This window comes from Bombus affinis, chromosome 8 (assembly GCF_024516045.1).
Source record: "Bombus affinis isolate iyBomAffi1 chromosome 8, iyBomAffi1.2, whole genome shotgun sequence".
Lineage (NCBI taxonomy): Eukaryota > Metazoa > Arthropoda > Insecta > Hymenoptera > Apidae > Bombus > Bombus affinis.
This window is the reverse complement of record NC_066351.1, coordinates 12,240,939-12,260,723: the sequence shown is the minus strand read 5'-3', so window position 1 is coordinate 12,260,723 and position 19,785 is coordinate 12,240,939. Positions and strand designations below refer to the sequence as shown.

Below are 19,785 nucleotides of genomic sequence, written 5' to 3'. Positions count from 1 at the left end.
GTGGACTGGGGAGGCTGCGCGCAGGGTCGGCCCCGCTCGTTCCGGCACCCCGGCTCTCCTTTCCTTCTCTCTCTTTCTCCCTTCTTCCTTCTCAACCTTCTCAGTCGCGTCTGCTTGACATTTCCTCCTCCCGAGCGATAGGTATTCGATCCCTTCTGTCGCGAATTTTTAAGCAATTTGCTTAACGATACACGAAGATCCGGCATTAACGCGACTTTGAGAGCGTCGCCAGGCATTTTAGATGCGTTGACGAATTTGGCAACGTTAAAGGACCGTACTGCTCGGAAAGTATCGCAGACCTGAAAGGTAGATCTTTCACACGTTACGGTACAAAGATACCGCAACGCAGGCACGTCGAATTTACGTTAAAATTGTTACTGTTTGGTTGGTTCGTGCCAAGCTTTCGAGATTCCAAGTATTTTTTTTCCAAATGAAGAGGTTACTCGAGTCTTTGAAATTTGTAAGTCTTGAAATTAATTCTATAGAATGGAATTCGCAGCTACGCGAGATTTATCGCATATTGGAATCGAGTCGAGCTCCGCCTCTACCCTCTTTGCCTCTCTTCGACCAATTTTTCGCTCCCTTTTCGTTCTTTTTCTCCTTCCCTCTTTATTTTCTTACGTGTCTCATTTTCCCGCATCGTTCTCATCTTTTTTTTCTTGCTTGTGTCGTTACGTTTCTCTCTTTGCTTCCTTTTCCCGTTCTTCCTCTTGTTTCCTGGTTTTCTCTCAATTTCTTCATTCCCTGTTCTTCTCTTTTCCTCGTTCGTTTTTCCTTCCCTCGTTCATCTCCCTGTCTCGTCTCTTTCTCCGTCTACCACTTTCCTAGTAGATAGCGACGATGGTGGTAGGAGGAGGGTTGGAGGTAGCGGCGGTGGCAAGCCGAACTACGAGGTAGATAGGGATGCTGCTAACTTTTAGGATTTCTCTTTGTAGAAAGACGCGTTTATCTCGGGTTCAAAGGCAGCTGGAATTTTTAGCCGCGTTACACCGAATACCGGCGGTACTTTTTTCTGAAAAGGTCGTCCATGAATTTCTACTATTTCAAAATTTATGCCGTTTTCCTCCTCCGGCCCGAAGATTAATAGTCGAACAGCGAGTCGGAAAGAAAGGGACACAGGCGACGACGACGATCTGCGTTCACTTGGCGACGTGCATCCACGTTTTTTCCAATTACATTTACCTATTCCCTTTGACTCGCGCCACGAAACAATCGCGGTTCCTTTTTATTTTCTCTTTTACTCAGCGCGGTGGTTAATCGTTATCTCCGCGGGCATTTAACGATAACGGACACTGTTCGAATGGAAAGAGAGTGGCTAAGAGAGGAAGAGGCAAATCGGCGAAAGTTGTCCAATGATATTTTTCTGACTCGATGGCAGAGTCTCGATTTAAGGGTGCGGGGTGGCTAAGACGTAAAAGATATGGAATAAATCGAGTTGACATGGCTTTTGGATCGCGAGATAATTCGACGATTACCAGGCTAAGAAGGCCACGAATTTCCAGACTCGCACTCGGCGTGACTTTACGAGTGTACGAAGTAACGCGGAGGGAAATTTTTGTAAGACCAGAGCGAGCTACCGAGATGATGCTCGTTCGCGTTCTCAAGAGGGCCGTTTCCGTTCTCTCGAGTGCTTATCTTCACGAATCGCGCACGTACGGCAATTTCAGGCAAATTGTTTGTAGCGAATCGTCTGCGGGTTCAAACGAGCCTATTATACTACTCAAAATGCGTTTATCCGTTTCTCTTCGCGATCATATTCCGCCGAATCGAATTCTTCGAGTTGCGAGGTCGCTCTGTCGTAAAATAGAGGTTGCTAGTTCCCCCCTCCCCGCCCCTCTCCGTAGCATCTACACGTTTCACGAATCGTTACATACTCCTGTAATACGATATCGGTAAATTACACGTAACATTCGCGAACGTGTGCCCTCGTTAAAAATTCGGTCGAATGGCAATCGTAACTCGTAAAGCGTAAATGTTTTCAAAATGCAAGCCGTTGGAAGCTACATTTATTGCGTATCTATTGGTACATCGATCGATGAAATTTCGTCGTATTTCCGTATGAATCACGGCCGTGCAGCAAATACATTGACAATACGCCGGATCGTTCGTGGCATTTCAAATATTCATCTCTCGACACGCAGATTGAAAGTACGAGTATAGTCGCTCGACGGCTTGTTTTTCGGAAAATTAACGAGCGCTATTAAATGCGTTCCGGGGTAGTTGTAGCGAGCCGTAATTAACACATCGCGTATGAAACAAAGCGATTTGCAAATATTTGGCAATTTCGAATATGACCGAGCCACGTTCGTGCCTATAACATGCTACTCGGACGTGACACGGCCACGTGGCTGAAAATCTGCTCATCCGCGGGCATAGTTCGCAACGTTCGTCACGCGTCTACCGATTTCTCTTGTCGATACTCTTTGCTTTTCTTATGATTCGCAGCCAGCAAGTATCGACCGGTCTTCTTCGGGAAACTTTCGTCGCGCAAACAGATCTCCTTATGTTGTCAGCGAAGTACATAACGGGTTGATTTATATACCGAGCTTCTCCGCCTAGTTTCTTGCTATACGGAAGAACAGATATTTTCGTTCTCTCATTCTGAAATTGACTCGCCCCGGGGGATGCATCGTCTCGAACAAGGCAATACAAACCGATGCACCGAACACGGAATACGTTCCGCGATGCGATACGACTTCGGCGCGGCCGCGTCGCGCCACGCCGAGCTTGTCGCAACTCTTCTTATTTCATGGCGCAACGGTTCTTTCGTTGCTCCGTTTTATCTATTTTATACGATTCTAGTTGCGTTTAACGCGATGCTCCGCTTGCGAATTCCAACGTGACTTCCAACGTTCGATTTCTCCCTGTTAAATGTCATTGCAATTTCGACCCGAAACCAATCTGCCCGAAAGCGGTCTCTTGCATTCGAATCGAAGAAATTATCGAGCCCGTTCCGCACCTTTGAAGTAATACGCGCGACCGCGCGCCCGCCGTCGTCGTCGAAGAGTGTCTCGCTGTGTTTTTTGCTCAGGCTGAACGCCCGCTACTTTTTCTTTCGTCTCGTCGCTCGGTTTTCTCTTGTTGCACCGGCAATGATCGCGAAGATTCCAACGTCTCCAAGTGCAAACACTTGGTCCAGGATGATGCTAATGCGATTCCCCGTTCGTCGGGCCGAGTCTTTTGGCAACTTTAATGCCGGCGTAAACATATCCGCGTGGGACGTACGCGTGTGCGGCACCGCCGACACTTGCGGCCGGTTTGTACGTCGACCTCACGTCCAAAGAAAGGAAGAGTTTATAAATATTTCGCGGTTTCGCAGCGCGACCCTCGGCTCCGCGCGTTAGAAAGTAATGTCTGGAGAAGTCCGGTCGGACGCACGAACTATGGAGAGCGTGTTCGACCCTTGTGGAGGCACGGGTCGATAAACAAATTTCGAGCACGATGGAAGGGAGCACGCGTGCACGATTCGTCACACACCGTTTCGTCGATTGCTAATTGTTCGTCTAAATGCGTCGACCATCGTTGCTTCGTTTGATATCGAAAGGAAATATTCTCCTTCTCCGATGATGTTTACGCGTTTTCTCGGAAAGTTTCCTGTCGAACGAGCAAAGGTCGAACGAGCAAAGGTCGAACCATTTCGATGTACGTTCGCGTTCCGCTTGTCGTAGACGCGGCGAAGTCGCTAGACGCTTGTTCGTCTTTTGAAACGCGTATTCTCACGAAAGAAAGATCCTTAGTTAGCTGGCTGTGCTGAGAAAATTAGACACCAGGGGTTTCTTGTGTGACCGATTCAATTACTGTCTGGTTTATTGCGCGTCTCGAGCGATGAAAAGAAAAGAGTGGGAGGCGAAGAGGGAAAAGCCGACGCCAGAAGTGGCTGTTCGAGTGGTACCGTGTGATCGAAACTTTATGCGGTTCTTAATATCGCGATATCACGAGCCTGCAAAGAAGTTATAATTCCGAGATTACAGCTGACTGCGTTTATTTTCCCTGTTTTGTGCTTCGAGTTTCGAAGAAATCGAGAGGAAGAGAGCAAGGACTAGATCTGTCGAGTAGTTCTCGGTAATAATTTTGATAGAATCACGAGGAGAGCGTCTATGTTAGAAAACAGGAACGGAAGTTGGTTACTGAACCGCGAGCTAGTAGCAGAGTAGTAAACTGTTGCCTCACGCGTAGATTCGTACGTTAGTTTTGAACAGTCGTAACCGCATACGGATGTACGAGTATCGCGTACACCTGCGTTTGCAGTATTACGTGACACGTCATCGATGCAACGACAATGATACGATACGATACGATACGATACGATACGATATTATAAGATACGATGTGACGGGTTACGAGTAACTAGCGTTTAAGACAACGGATCTGCTTCGTATCGATTATCGTAACGCGCTTAATTTGTTTAGAACGTGACAAAGGGAAAAAAGGATGCCTCCGACAGGGAGAAATAGACGATAAGCTTTTTTCTCTTTTCTTTTTTTTTATCGTTTATATGCCATTAATCAAGTCCCGTGTTCAATTTTTCTTCGACGAGGATAGGAAAAGAGAAAACTTACGATCGGTAAAAATTCACGGAAGGAATACTTGGCTCGAAACGACTCCTTTCGTTGCAATCGTCGCTTTTACTAGTTATAATTAGAGAACGCGTAATTGAAAATATTTTTCTCTCGTCGGTGGGTACTTGTGCCTTTGTTTTATCGAAAAACTACGGCCGTGTTGCTTTCACCTTTTCCGCTTTTTATTTTATTTGATTCGTTAACAGCGGCACGAGTTTGTAAAATTGAACAATGCTCGTACACTACCGGTACCCTCGTTCTTTTCTTTCCGTATCTCTTTTGCTCCTTCCTACCCCCTCCGTCCCTCCGGCCACCCGTTTACCGCCGCTATTTTACTAAAGCTAGTACAGTCGTAATTTCAAGACCTTGAGCAACGTTTTCTGAAACTATTTCGTTGTTGACCGTCATAAATTGCGCATAATTGTAGCCCGGAAAATACTACAGGCGGCGAGTACACGCGCGAAACCAACGGAAAAAATAGGAGGAAATTCTCCTCTCGTATGCGTAAATCTGTCCCCTGGCCGGTTATACCAACGAAAGAGTAAACCTTCTTTGGTATAATTAGAAAACTTACGTTGCCTTCTAAATATTTTAACGTCATGGAATTTCGACGAAGCTGAAAATTGTCCGCGTCCCTACTACCAAACCTCTTTTACCTCTCTTCGCCCTTTATCGCGGCTGAAATATAAAATTTCGCTACGTGTCACCTGACCGAGTTGTTTGTGCATTCGGAAAATATGCAAATTACACTCGTTCCAGTTTCTTTGGTCGCGCGTTGATCCACGCGCCAGCTGAAATTCTTCGACTGCCTGCCACTCTGTAAAAACGTTGCTTATTCGATTTTCGAGGAAACGGCCGACGAAAGAAAGCGAGCAAGTAGTTTCCCCTTTGAAAATTCGTCAAAAAATTCCACTTTTCTCCTGGAACTTGCAGGCAACAAGTGTTTCGCATTTTTTCACCGATCGCAAATGCCTATGCGCGTACCGCGGATCAGACGATGCAAAGTAATTAATTAATCGCGATTCGAGAAGAATCGAACCGGATGATTAATCGATCGACAAACCGGAATGCAAGAAGAACAGTTAATATTATCCGATCCGCTTGAGAGCGGTCGTTAACGAGACCATAATATATCGCTAATACGATTATCGATATAACCGTTCGTTTAATATGTGCGTGGAATTACGGAAGATATCGTCTGTTCCGCAGCCGATGAACGAAATTTATTACTTGGCCGCTGTTTTGTAGCGTTAATCTGGCTTTCGGCTTTATTTTTTACTCTCTTTGCGCCTTGTTCGACGACCATTCATCCTCGACGATTTGTTTAACCATGTATTGATTATTCGATGGTTATTTGCCAACAACAATAACAACAACAACAGCATGAGTTGAACGTGTATTCGTTCGGCTTTCATTTCCATTTCGCTGCCTTAAAAGTATAACAAATTCTAGAGAAATTTCCAAGTTCTTCCCTGTGCAAGGTAGCTAAGCAGCCGCCGATCTTGATCTTTCAAACAGCGAAACTTACTGTACCTCCCCATGTGCATCCCCCTATATATTCTTTTAGAAGTATCAACGGTGAACGAACGTTGCTCGCGGTTCAACGCCTCTGCTCGCTTATATTTTATTTTCTCCTTTATATCTATATTTATGCAGAGGGATTTCGGAAAAAAATACGGTGCATAATATTGGATATCGGATTGATCCGCGTTGGTGCAGTTCCTGGTCGCGTTGCACGCATATGGCGCACACGAAGAAACGTACGGCGCCACATGGAGACGGTAACCTCGCCTCGTAACTAACGATTCTCCGGTACCCGGTACGAAAATAAACTATTTATGAATCATTCCGAGAATACACATAATTCCCTGGCTCCCTTCTACCAATCTTCTCCCTTTTTAAACGCCTCTGCTTTCTCCCATCCGCCCTTCCTCCCTTCCTCCCTCCTGCTTCTCCTGTTTTCTCGCCGCAACCGAGGATCAGCTTCGCAGCAGTTCGAACTTTATTTCGGTTTACCCGTTCCTCGTCTTCTCTTTCTCTTATGTCCCCTTAATTCCCCTAAAATGCAGCGTAAATCTTTATCATCGCTTTCATTTCCTCCGTATCTTCGCCATCTTCCTCCGTGGCAGAAGCTGTCGCGCGAGCTCGACAAATTTTGTTTTCTGTTACGTCTGCGAATACCAGGTAATTAACAGGAAGTCTGCTAGTTCTGAAACCAGAGTTTCGTAATTATGTGTACCTCCATTGCGGTTTATTAAGACGAACTTAATAAACCGCCGCTCGTTGGCGAGTTTTGTCGGGTCCGTCGAGTTCGTTACTCCTTACTCCATTCTCCGCTCCTTTGTATATTTTCTCGGACCGTTCAAATAAATCCTGCCTGCCAGCTACATTATTTAACGTTGCATTCGGCACAATCCTACGTAATTTGTAATAATTCGTAATTAAAAGAAATTTTTCCCGCTACCGTCACGTTCGTATAATTATCGTATAATATTTATTTTTTTTTCAATGGAGTTCCGTTGTGACGAATATCGTGTAAATTAATCTAAAACACGAGCACCGAAGGTGGCACCACCGATCGAGCATTTCCCTTCGACAGTCAACGAGTACTACCATCTATTGATTTTTCAGACGTTGCCTTTTGTACAAAGTAATTCGTAGATTGTCTCTCCCTCGTCGTTACGAAAACGAACATTCGAAACTGTCGTTTGTTTACGTCGGTTTACATTCACACGAGTATTCCACTTTGCCATCGTCAATTTTCACGTTTACGACCGCTGGCAAACCCAACGTATCTACACCGAATGCCCCGAGACAACGGTATCGTCTGTGGTATCGTTCACATTCAACGTCGACTGATAACTCGCTTCATTTTCAGCTGCCTAGTTACCGTTCGATGGAAAGCTCGGTATTCGTTTCGTCCTTTTCAAACACAATCGATACTCTGTAGCATGTACGTAAGTACACGCATACATACACCGACGAGGTATAACGAACGCCGACAATGATTTAATGTCATATCCGTTACGTCCATCCTGTCCTTAGTCTCGGTGATATCGTTCGATGATATCATTTTTATATTCGCCGTTGCAAATCGCAGAGGGCGTGGGAGACACTCTGATTTTTCTCGAGGCCGGTATTTCAGAACGCCAGATAACGTTCCATATGTCAATTATGTTATTAATAACGGTAACTTGTTACATTTTTATTACGTTAAGGTATTCAGAGATACAAATGAAAGTGTTGTTGTTAACTCCTCGCGATTTCAAGGTAGAACGTTACTACGCAATTCGGATAATACTACGATATTCTAAAGTTGTATTTGCGATATACGTTTCATTCTAGAAATCATAGTTAATTACTGGTTCCGTGATTAAGTACGAAACAGAACAGAGAGTCCTATAATCTGGCAGGTGTAATATGTCTGTATCTTCAACAGAGCCAAAAGTACATCTTACATCGGTAGTTTTGCGTATTACGACTGTTCTTAAAGGAGGAAAAGATCAATTCGCAATTACCAGATAACTTTTACGATGCATCGTAACTCGGAACGTGTAAAACGAAAATGCGTCTACGTGTTATCGTGCAAAATACGAGAAGATTATCTCGCGACTAGGTCGCATGCGTTAAGAGAAAGATAGATGTCGAATGGTCGAGCGTGTTTCACGACATCTTTGCCGCAAATAGAACTCCATTAGCACACGATAACGATCGACGGACAAAGGGAAAATTACGCGGATATAACCGCTTATCGTAGATATTTAGCTTTTTCATAAATCATGTTCTGTTGATACACGATCGTCGTTTGCGGCACAACGAAGACGATTCGAGGTATACTCTGCGTTTAGGGAAACGAAATATGCGAGTAATCTACTTTCCGCGAGTAATCAAACAACGCGAACATGCCTCTTACTCGCATTTGTTCCGTCTATAATCAAAAACTGGAAGCTGCTCGACAAAAATCGAGTGGAGAAACGTTTATGGTGCAGCACGGACGCATGCGTGCCTCTGGGCCAATTTTACGCCCACGTAAAACTGGCGCGTGCGAGTGTGTGCACGCGGACAGGCACATCGACTCACAATCAGTGTCGATAATCCGTTTTTCTCGTTTAGAGATATTCACGTAAAATAGATATTTCATCGTACTGCAAAAACGTAATTCGTTCGAAATAGTTACGCAATTTCTGATGAAAAAGATGGAAAGATAAATTTAAAGCGGACTCGTAATTAAAGCAAATGCAACTAATTGCCCGCGAATTATAAACCGAAACGTTTGAAATGATGGGTCTCGTCGCGGTTCAGCAGAGCTTCGCGTACGATGTTATTCGCGGACAGGTAACGTGTTGCATACGCGTGAACGTAGGCGACGATTCAACTGGCATTCTTTCAAGCTGGTTTGGCTAAGGTTTGGCTACGATCGAGCTCTCGTCTCGTGCAGACCAACGGCACAGCCAGTGACCAGAGAGACGTGTGTGACCACGAAAGAGAGGATGTTCCGTGCGACGATTTGGGGGCGCGTGCGCTCAGCTCGTCCAAGTCGATGCGCCCGCGCCACGTCACTCGCACACTACTCCTCCTCGTTTGCACACGAACGCATCTTCTCTGCGTTACACGTGTGCAGGCACGAGCGTATCTGTGCTGGACGCGAGTGCACACAGAATCGTGTACACGCCGCTAAAAACTCGGAACGGAGCCAGCGCTATGTGCCTGGAAGCCTGTATCTGGAACTGAAAAATTCGACTAATCGCGCGTACAGCCGCGCAAGGCCAATACGATCTCCTTCTTTTTTCCCTTCTCTTCCTCCCTTTCTTCCTGCGGCAACAAAAGAGATCGTTTCGTTTCGACCGAAGAGAGGAAAAAGCTAGGTTGATGGAAAGAGCGCGGCAGAGACAGCAACACCGAGACAAAGTTAGAAAGGGGACGGAAGGGGTATGATAGGAAGACAAAAAAGGAAGAGAAGGAATCGGTGAAAAATGTTAAGAAGAGCTAGCGGGATGGGTAGAACGAAGTTGGCTGCTACCTTAGATCGTGGCAGCACGATTTACGGTAGTTTGGCGGGAACGTATTTGGGTCAGCGTTTGTTATCGGTCGCACGATGGTCTCCCGGCTTTTCTAGGACGCTGTATTACGTAATCGAGGATGACCGATCGTCCTGGACTCGGGGAATAAGAAGCAAAGCGCGAGACTGTACTCGCGACGTAGTCGACGCACGATGCAAACGACGAACCCTCCGGTGAATATTCTTTGGAATTGGTCGGTGGGAGAGGCGTTTCGAAACTCCTCGGAGGCCGCGTGCAGCGTGGGGATAAATCGGCGGCGACACTGCTGTTCGTAGCAGGACGTTCGATAATGGGGGTGGTTCCACCTTTCGACCGGAGAGACGTCGAAACTTTCGAGGGTAGTGTAGCGTATATATCTAATCTGTGGATACCAGCTGGTCCTTTGTACACATTCCGTGTACATCCCGTACAAGAGTTCCCTCTCATCGACGACAAGTCCGGGGAACTTGTCTCCGATGCGTTCCGTAATTGGATCACCGACTTCTCCTCGTTTTTCTATTTTCCTACCTGTGTTCCGGTAATTGCCATTATCTCCGATCGATAGTAGATTAAACGATCGTGAGAGAGAGGCAGGTCGATCGACTATTCTTGTCACGGGACACAGCGAGGATTCGTGCGATCTCGCGAGAAAGAATTTCGCGATAGCCGAGTTTCCGCTCGTCACCAGCTGACGAACTTGACGAGCGTCCGTTTCCTCGGTGGTCGATATCGGAGGATAGACCTAGCGAAATGCTAAAGCCGACCGATCCGTGGTCAACTCTCGCACAAAAGGAGACATCGCCATACCCCGCCCCTTTAAACAAAGAGAAAAAAGCGTGAAACTTTTGAATCAACAACGAGGAATAAACGCGATACGCGTATTCCGGCTTCGCGACTAAAGTGCCGGCGAACAAATGTCATTACTTCTATGGCACTTGCCCGATGGATCTCGACGTGGTGGCTAGTATAATAATTACACGAAGCCGGCAGAATGATACACTTAGCTGTAATAATTTCCCGCATTCTGTCGGCCGTCATTATCTGCTCGTTATTTTCCGACAAGAGTGCTTTCCCCCTTCAATCTCGATGTAATATTTTAAGGCCTGGTTCTCTCTCCTTCTGCCCGTCCGCCCCTTTTCTCTTCTATTCCGTTCGTCCTGCCACTGTATGACGTAACGACGCCGTATATCGAGTACGATAACGAAAATTCATGTTATGTTAATGCATTTGAAGAATGTCTCTAAGTCGGTCTGAATCGATGCTATCGTATTAGAGGCGACGTCTTTCCGTGTAGCTAAATGTCTGGCACAAAAGCACCGGTGGCTCGGTTTCAGACGTTTACTCCATTGAACTGGAAAATTGAGCGGATACATTTTTTCCACGGCCAGTAATCGCTCGCTTGTCTTCCGGTTCGTCCTATCGTCTTTGGAACTGGCAAGATCGCCAGTTTCTAGATCTACCTTTAAACCATCCGTTTTTTCAATTACTAAACATTGTTCACGACGCTCGATCGTATTTATCGATCCGCGAGGAAACTTCTTATTCCGAGAACAAGACGTTGATACTTGACGCGGAACAGGCGATAACCGTGGAAGGTAAAGCGAGATTTCGCTAAATTATCGTCAAAATTCGGAGGCTGCGAAGCGAAAAAGAGCACCTCGTCGTCCACAGCGAGCGTCCTTCGTTTAAAATCGAGCAGCACAGCTTTTTCTCGGAGAATTTTCTCTCGCGTGTCGGCTAGCAGCAAAAGCGGAAGTCGCGGAAAGGTGAAACGAGGCGAAAGTCTCCGGTCGCGGCGTCGCCCGCTGATAATTGTAACGACCTCTGGGAGATAACGAGCCGGCTTTTAAGAAGGACACCAAACCGGCGAAGCTACGTCGGCCACAGAAAGGAAGTAAGCGAACAATTTGCGCATCATAGTACATAGTTGCACGTGCTTCGTCACGAACTTTGCGTCAAGCAGCGGCCGCGCGTACCCTCTCATTTTCTCTTGATTCTTTTTTCGCGACGAGATTAAAGAAAAAGACCGCGAGTCGAGTGTCTAAGAAATTGCAAACGCTACCATAAGATTACTCCGTGTTTGCTAGTTACGAATTTTCTATTATCCTTCGACCACGAACCATACGTCGATCAAGATATCCCGCTATCCTGCATAGTCCTCCTTTTTGAGTCGGTTTTGAGGATAACGAGAAACCAGAAGAAGAATGTACTCGACGTGATTTCATTTCGGTAAGACTGACGAGCAAATGTGACCGGCATGCTGTATTTCCAGCAATTTCTCCGATTCCTAACTTTACGCGAAACTCGTCGTCGTTGAGCAACATACATTGAATTACATACGTTAAGCCACTCGTTGCGAACGCGCATAATAGCAACCGTGGTGACTAACAATTATCGCGCGACAGGCTCATTGCTTACAGTTTAACGGGCGTATCTTACATTTGCAGATATCTTCCCGTTTATTGCGAACATCGATAGGCGATGTTACAGAGCTGCAACGAAAAAGAGATCTCGGACGTCTTTCGCTTGCAAGTACGACAGATCTTTAACGCGGAATCGCTCGGAAGTATCGTGCAAAGTTTGGACATTAGACGTAGCTTTTCTCGTACCGTTGCGACAGCATCGCACGGATGAAGGTTGAACGCTGTCCTGTTTAGAAAACATACAGGTTCCGTGGGAACGATTCTTTCGCGGAACGTTCCGAATCCTCGGCCTACTTCCATTCCCTTTGCTTCGACCTACAATCGCCGTTAAAGGTGAATACTCTTTGGAAAATGGTTTATCGCCTGAAATTTCAACAGCTGGCTTTGATCGGCTCTGATACAGAAATACGGTCAACGATTTCTCCGAGTGGCGATACGCGCGTCGTTTCACCACACTGTAATTCATCAACGAGATTCCTTGCAGCCGATGGAACGTCGGGTTCTCGCGATTAGCTAGCTACCCGTTGCCACGGCCGTGACTGGAAGTAGGGAGTGGGCTATCGAGGGAGGTGCAAGGAAAACACGTTCGCGAGCAGAGTGACCGAGCCGACACCCGGTATATGTGGATTCGTAGAGTAGTCGTAGAGTCGACTCTCCGATATCGAGCGGGAGGCCCAGCGAGGGTTGCGCTCGCGCACACCTACACGTTTCACCGACCAACGTACACGTACGTTACTCCAGCTTACACGTGCGCAGTCTCCCACCTCTACGATCTACCACCAGCGCGTGCCGCGGATGGGGAGGAATTTCGAGAGCAACGAAGAGGAAAGCAGGGTGTAGGGTAGCGGCGAGTGCAACGGCGAATATCAGGGGGTGGCTGGTGCCGCTGTCCGCGGAGAAAGGAGAGAGGGTGGAAGAGAAAGGAACGAGCAGCCGAAAAGCAGCGACGAAAGAGACAGAAGAAGCAGAGAAAGAGGACGATGGGAACGCGTGCAAAGGAGAAGAACGAGGAGTACCGTCGCCAAAGTAGAAGCGGGATACGCTACGTTGGTGGAAACGAGACTGGCACAGGGTGGGGTATAGGATGTAGAACGAGAGAGAAGATACGATCCGGTGTGCTCTGGTCGAAAGCGAAAAGGCACGACGACAGGGCGAAAAACAGAGAGGGACGGAGATCGGAACGACGAGGAAAGAGAACGGTCGAAGGGTGGCGAGGAGGATGGAGGACGTCCAATGTCGATGAAGGAGATGGAAGAAGCTGATGCGAGCAGCCACGTCGTGGAAACGGGAAGGAAGAAACGAGAGGGAAAGAGATACGGTTCGAGGGACAGCGTAAAGCGAAAAGGAGACGGGCATAGGAGAAGGGTGAAGAGAGAGCCGATAGCGGCGGAGGGCGGGATAAAGAGGGTTACGTAGCAAGGCGGTGGTAAAGGTGGGAAGGGGACAGGGAGAAAGTCGAGAGAGAGAGAGAGAGAGAGAGGAACGGAACGGAACAGGGTTGTTCCAGTGTGCAGCGAGCGGGCATCGCGGCGGGGGCGCCGTTCTGCTGCTCCTGTATATCCATCCAGAGTTATATGCACCATCTACCGCATCCTAGCGACCACGACGGCGACGACGACGACGACGACGACGACGACGACGGCGGCGACGACGACGACGACGACGACGACGACGACGGCGACGGCGACGGCGACGGCGACGACGACGGCGACGACGGCGGTGGTAACAACGACGACGAGGACGAAGATAGTGACGGCAACGACGGCGACGTCGAAGATAGTGACGGCGACAACGCCGCCGGGAAGCAGGAAGAAGAGGAGGAGAAGGAGAAACAGGAGATACCCGGTGACATCGTTCGCGTCGAAGGCTAGAGAGTGTGACTCTTCGCTTAAACGACAGTATCTACGTTAGTCATACCGATAGAGTTTATTAGAATTCGTGGAACGCGTCGCGAACGTTTCTTCGTTATTATGTCATGTGCGTCGTGGACGTTAACCAGTGTCATTGTTTGCGAAACGCACGACAAACGCGTTTCTGTTCTACGTAAATAAGGAGACAAGAGACGAGGGGAAAAGAGCAGAAGAGCGAAAGGAAGAGAACGGAAACAGAGACTGCGCGAAGACAAACAGGAAGAGAAGCTGAGGAGCGTTGCTCGTGGAAGCAACGGAAGAGCGTATAGAAAAGAAGAGAGCAACGAAGAAGCGAAGAAAGGAAAGACGGAGCGCCGGTTTTGCCTGTGGTAGAGAGAACGAGGGAAAGGTGGAATAACAAAGAGGAAAAAGGAAAAGTAAAAGGTAGGTCCACTCGTCGAAAGGAGCCATCGAAGGTGGAGGAGCATGCGAGAGCAGCTCCTCGGTGTTTCAACATGACCCAGCCTTAGTAGGGTACCTCTGCTGGCGTACACCCTCCGCGCCGCGACACGATACGACACGCAGAAGAAGGTGGTGGAGGAGGTGGAGGTGGTGCCGGCGGAGGAGGTGGTGGTGGTGGTGGAGGAGGCGGCGGCGGCGGAGGCCAGAGAGGTGGTGGAGGACGGAGGAGAGGAGGAGGAGGTGGACGGAGAAGAAGAAGACGAAGGAGGAGAAGGAGGAGGAGGACGGTGGACTCGCTAACGACGGCGAACGTCCTCGAGGGTGCAAGATACCAGCACCAGCAACACCACCGACGACGATGATCGTGACAGGCGGCGATCGACGTACATGTTGGAGAAGGAGGCGCCGATTCGCGGTTGCGGTACTGGTCTCGGCTCTACTGACTCTGGCGATCGGTCCCGCGCCAACCGAGGGACACAGGCCAGCACCGAACAATCCGATCATTCTGCAGACGAGCACCAGCACGACAACTACGCCCTTCTACGTGCACACGGTGAATGGTACCGTCTTAACGAACGGCAACTACGATGAGTTTGATGCACACGGGGAGGACGGATACAACAGTACCATCCATCATCACCATCATAAGAAGGTCGGCGGTAACATGACCGAGGAGAAGGCGCCTCTGTTTCCCGAAGATCTTTTCACCGTCCATCAACGGCGACGCGGTGCCGTGATACTTCACGTAGTCGGTGTGGTGTACATGTTTGTCGCGTTGGCGATCGTTTGCGACGAGTTCTTCGTGCCGTCTTTGGACGTGATTATCGAGAAACTGGAGATCGCCGACGACGTTGCAGGTGCTACCTTCATGGCGGCCGGCGGTTCGGCCCCGGAACTCTTCACATCGATAATCGGCGTGTTCGTGTCGTTCGACGACGTCGGTATCGGCACCATCGTCGGTTCGGCCGTCTTCAATATTCTCTTCGTGATCGGCATGTGCGCTATATTCTCGCGTACCGTGCTCTCCCTCACATGGTGGCCTCTATTTCGCGACTGCACCTTTTATAGCGCCAGTCTGCTCACCCTGATCTATTTCTTCCGTGATAATTATATTTACTGGTACGAGGCCCTCGTACTCTTTGGATTCTACTTGGCTTACGTGAGCTTCATGAAGTGGAACCAACCGATGGAAAAGCTGGTCAAGAGAGTGATCTACAGGAACAAGGTGACCCGGGTGAGGTCTACCGATCAGCTGATGCCCTCGGTATGTACACTGTTTCTAACGCAAACGCGGTATGCACACTGAAACGAACGCGATACACGCTCTTTCGAACCAGAACTCTCAGACCGATCCTCTCTCCTAGTCATCCATCTTCTTTACGTGTTTTCCATAATTTTTCTCCATTACGTCGAATCGATATACGACCTACGTTCTCTACGTTCTACGACCGTTTAATCGCGCTACTCGCTACCACGCCGTTCCGTCCTTAGAACAAAGTCGCGTGACTTTGCCTACTCGCACGGCTACTCGTGGGCGGTGTTTTGTCCCGTTTACGGACATTACCACGTTCGCCCTCTTATCGGCCGCGTTTTTTTCTTTTCCTTCCCCTCGTCGCAGATGATCGGCCTGATCGAGCATCGGGGTCGCGACATTGGCCATGTTACCGATTATTATCCTACTTCCTCCCCTATCGTTCGCTTCTTCTATCCTATTCTTCTCGCATCTCTCGACTGCTTTTGATCGCACCGATCCTCTTTCCTATCACGGAACGTATCCTCTGTGTACTTTAGATAATAGAATAGGATTTTCAAACGGTTCGCTTTATCCCTCGCTCGAACGTTGCTCGTCTCATCGATTCGTTCTATTCGATGCTCTGCTAGTATTTCCGATCTACGGCCTCGAAAATCTCTCGTTCCGAGAACCAGGTGAATGAAGAAATTCGGTGCGACGAAAATGCTTGACTTTGAATCATCGCGCGTTGCTTTTCATATCCGCACTTTGCGCAAGGTCGATCTCGACGAAGAAATTCAAGCGAAAAATTCCGATGCGCCAAAGATGTCCCAATTACGCGCGACCCATCCAACGACGCGCTTAATTAATACACTTTGCCACGCGTATCCAGTTCGAAATTAGAGAAACGCGGCTTCGGATACGAGTGGCGAAGCAACGAACCGAAAACAACGTCGATCTCGTCTCTTCCACATCTTTCGCAACGTTTCGCGCCTGTTAAGATTCTGTCGGACGACGATCGATCGAGCGCTGTGCATAATAAACGATTACGCGTTTCGATCGCGATCGATTCTTTCCACAGCCGTGACTACCCACGTCTGATTAAACTTCCGCCAGTTATTCGCTTCGTTGTCGTATCCTAGACGATGCACGCTCGATCACGCGCGTCACACGTACGGCAAAGAACGCTTCGACGTGAACTTGGATGGCGAACGCCGGATGGAATTTATGGCTCGATCAAGCGGGATGTAAACGCGAATAAATCAATCGGTCGAATTGAATTCTCCGCGATCGAGTAATTTACCTTCGTCGAAGGTGGAATTTTGATTTATCGATCGAACCTTTTAACAACCGCCGATCATCCACCGATTCTCCACTGCTAACAAACTCGATCGATTTCAAACTCCAGACAAATCAGCAGGAAATTGATTATCGAGATGACACGCTTCACCGTGTTCGGTATTTCCTTCGTGGAAATGCCGCGGGTGATACGAAAAACATTTTTCTATTGTCTGTTCGAAATCGATCGCTTCGTTGTGCTCGAACGATTTCCACTATGTGCACGGCCTATGCTCACTGTATCCCGCTGATCGCGCAACTTTGTCTTTCGTCTCCTCGCGCTTCCTCCCGGTATTCAACGATCGGAACGCGGCACACATTGTCTGAGAATTGGGATAACGGCACATATATCTGACCGTGCTGGAATCTTCATGGTCCTTGTTTCGCAACCCGATGATTGTTCATGGATGCGGAAGATCGTCGGGCAACTACGAGCTAGAAAAATGACAGTCGTGCGATCGGTGTCGCTGTTATTATCGTCTCGTGCAGACTGAAACGCGAAAAGACGAATCGCGAGTCGTAATGGGAAAAGGTTGCGTAATATTTCGTCCCGATGATTGTATTTTCATAGCGATTTTCTACTGACCGTACACGGTCCGAGAATCGTGTGTGAAAATTCGCTTGTCACGCGGCTGGAAGATGGATCGTGTGCGTGGACTGTGACAACGTTAATTACGTTATCAAGATCGTGCTAGATAAAACGGCGAGGCAATCGCTGTAGCAGCGGTATGCAAAAGCGAATGATTCGCTGTCGTGAGACAGGGCCGTAAACTCTGCACTCGCTTTTAATCAGCTAGTCATGATTTCACCTGTTTATATCGGATCGTTTCACGGTTGTTTCTTCCATCTTGTATATCGATATAGAAATACATTATAAGCGTAAGCTAACTAACATATACGCCGACGCGTACTTCGTCTTGTCTTTGTCCACAGCCGGTGTTTCTATCGCGCGAATCTCGCGTTCGGCCACTTTCTCTCTCGCACCTCGATTCCCCGTGTCGTTGATATCGTAAAATAGCGAAACTCTGCTGTCAATCAGACACGATATCGAGAGTGTGAAATACAATTCTCTTATTGACATTGATTAGTGATTGCTGAAAACGGAAACCCGATGCGTTAATGACTGCATAATTGTACAGTGATAGAACCACCGATCGGAATTTACCTTCTCTCGCCGATTTCCACGTCCGATTTAATACCATCGTGAAAATTGTCACGCGTTCATCTTTATTTCTATATACATATTTCCTGGAATAATCGACTGTCAATACGCTGTAGCGTGCACCTTGCGTATCGAAAATTTCACCGAGTATTACTCGATCGATTTGCTATTCAAACTACCGGGAATTCGCATGAAACGTTCAGCGCTGGATAAATAATACGCGGAATCTTGCTTCGAGAGACACGCAAAGTTTAACCCCGACATCATCCGAGGCAACGAGAGACAAAAATCGTATCGGGACGAGGAAGCCGCGGTTCGAGCAGACAATCGGGAGATTAAAGGTTTAATTAACGCACGAGTTCTCTCGACAGCGAAGGCTAGGGGCTCGCGAGGAGTTTTAAATCGTCGTCCTCGCGATGAATTTCCTCGGACGACAGGCGATCGGAAAAGTCTGTAAGAAGAAAAGTTCGCCAGCGGTTTAACCGAAGCTGATCGGTACTTCCTCTCGTCATCTTTCTCGTCCGTCCCATTCCCATTGTTCGCCGGTTGTGGACGCCGGGTTCTTCTGCCCTCGCGAAATCTTTCTTCTCGGGGAAGTTACGGCATTGCAGTGTGCTGAGGCCCTCCACCCATCGTCGAATCGATTCGACAGAGGCCCTTCCACGCTTAACCTCGCCACGACCATATACAACCACTGACGGTCGAGCTCGTGCACGCTCCACCTTCCTTCTCTTTGCGTTATATAAAACGTACGTACGCTGATCAAATGCACGCTCGAGTTGCCAGCAATCTGCCTACAAAACCCGATTGACCGAACCGACCTAAAGTGTTTCGACAGCGACCGGTAAACAGACCGATGCTAATAATATGATTAGCCAACGGTCTGGCCTGTCGTTGTCCGGCTGACAACGTTTACTCGCCGGGAACACGCGAATTCGTGCGTTCAAAGAACCACGTAGAGTCTTGAACGTTTACCACGATGTTTGGTACCGTCGTTCCGTCAAAGGGAGAAGCGTTTGATCTACGACGTCGAGAGAGAAATCGTAGCGATCGTGGGTCTGTTCGTTCGTTAGTCTTCTTCGGTGACGCGGGATCAGTCGCGTCGATTTCAATCTGAAAAACGTCGAAGGGATATCCGAGATTGTCGCGTACATCGCGTCGAACAAGAGGAGCGGAGATTTCCATCGTGAGAGCAAAACGCGAGGCGCGGCCTATGGTACGCGAAATGGCGCGCTGCAAATTGCACGGTAATCGCATCTCTTGTAATCCCCGATTCGTCCGAAGTGTAACACGGCGCGTACGAATCTTTCCACGAAAGGAAGAAATACTACTCCTGACGAGGATAACTTTGCCTGGGAAAGAAAATTTCGAAAGTTTCTCGACGAGGGGAAATTCGGAAGTAAAAAGTTTCGCGCCAGGAACACAAGTCGCCGATTCGTCTACGAAATTGCGATCGTCCCCGACCAAGGAAAGAATTTTCTCGAGATAAACGAGTTTGCGATCAATCGGCAGAGCCTGTTCCTGACGTTATATCGGTTACCATTCGCGTCTCGATCGGCTGTTTCCTTCACAGGACACATAATATCGTTCGTTTTCTCCCGATTGCTTGATTTTTCTATTAACGCGAACGACCAGTTTCTATCGAGCAAACGGTTCTTTCGGGGACAAAGTTTCACGTGAAACGATCGTACTTCGACACGAGGGATTAACGTTTACGGTCG

General features: G+C 48.1%; 1 protein-coding gene across 3 annotated transcripts in view; it reads left to right on the top strand.

Annotated features, from left to right (window-relative positions):
• Window positions 1-14,539: 14,539 nt before the first annotated feature.
• LOC126919303 (sodium/potassium/calcium exchanger Nckx30C) overlaps window positions 14,540-19,785 on the top strand; it is a 51,693-nt gene continuing 46,447 nt past the window's right edge. For all 3 annotated transcript variants that reach the window (XR_007711547.1, XM_050728301.1, XM_050728300.1), the window contains exon 1: window positions 14,540-15,597. Coding sequence is in view for 2 of the 3 variants with exons in the window: in XM_050728301.1 (XP_050584258.1) it covers window positions 14,692-15,597 (906 nt within the window). In the remaining variant the exon portion in view is untranslated. The remainder of the gene's footprint in view (window positions 15,598-19,785) is intronic.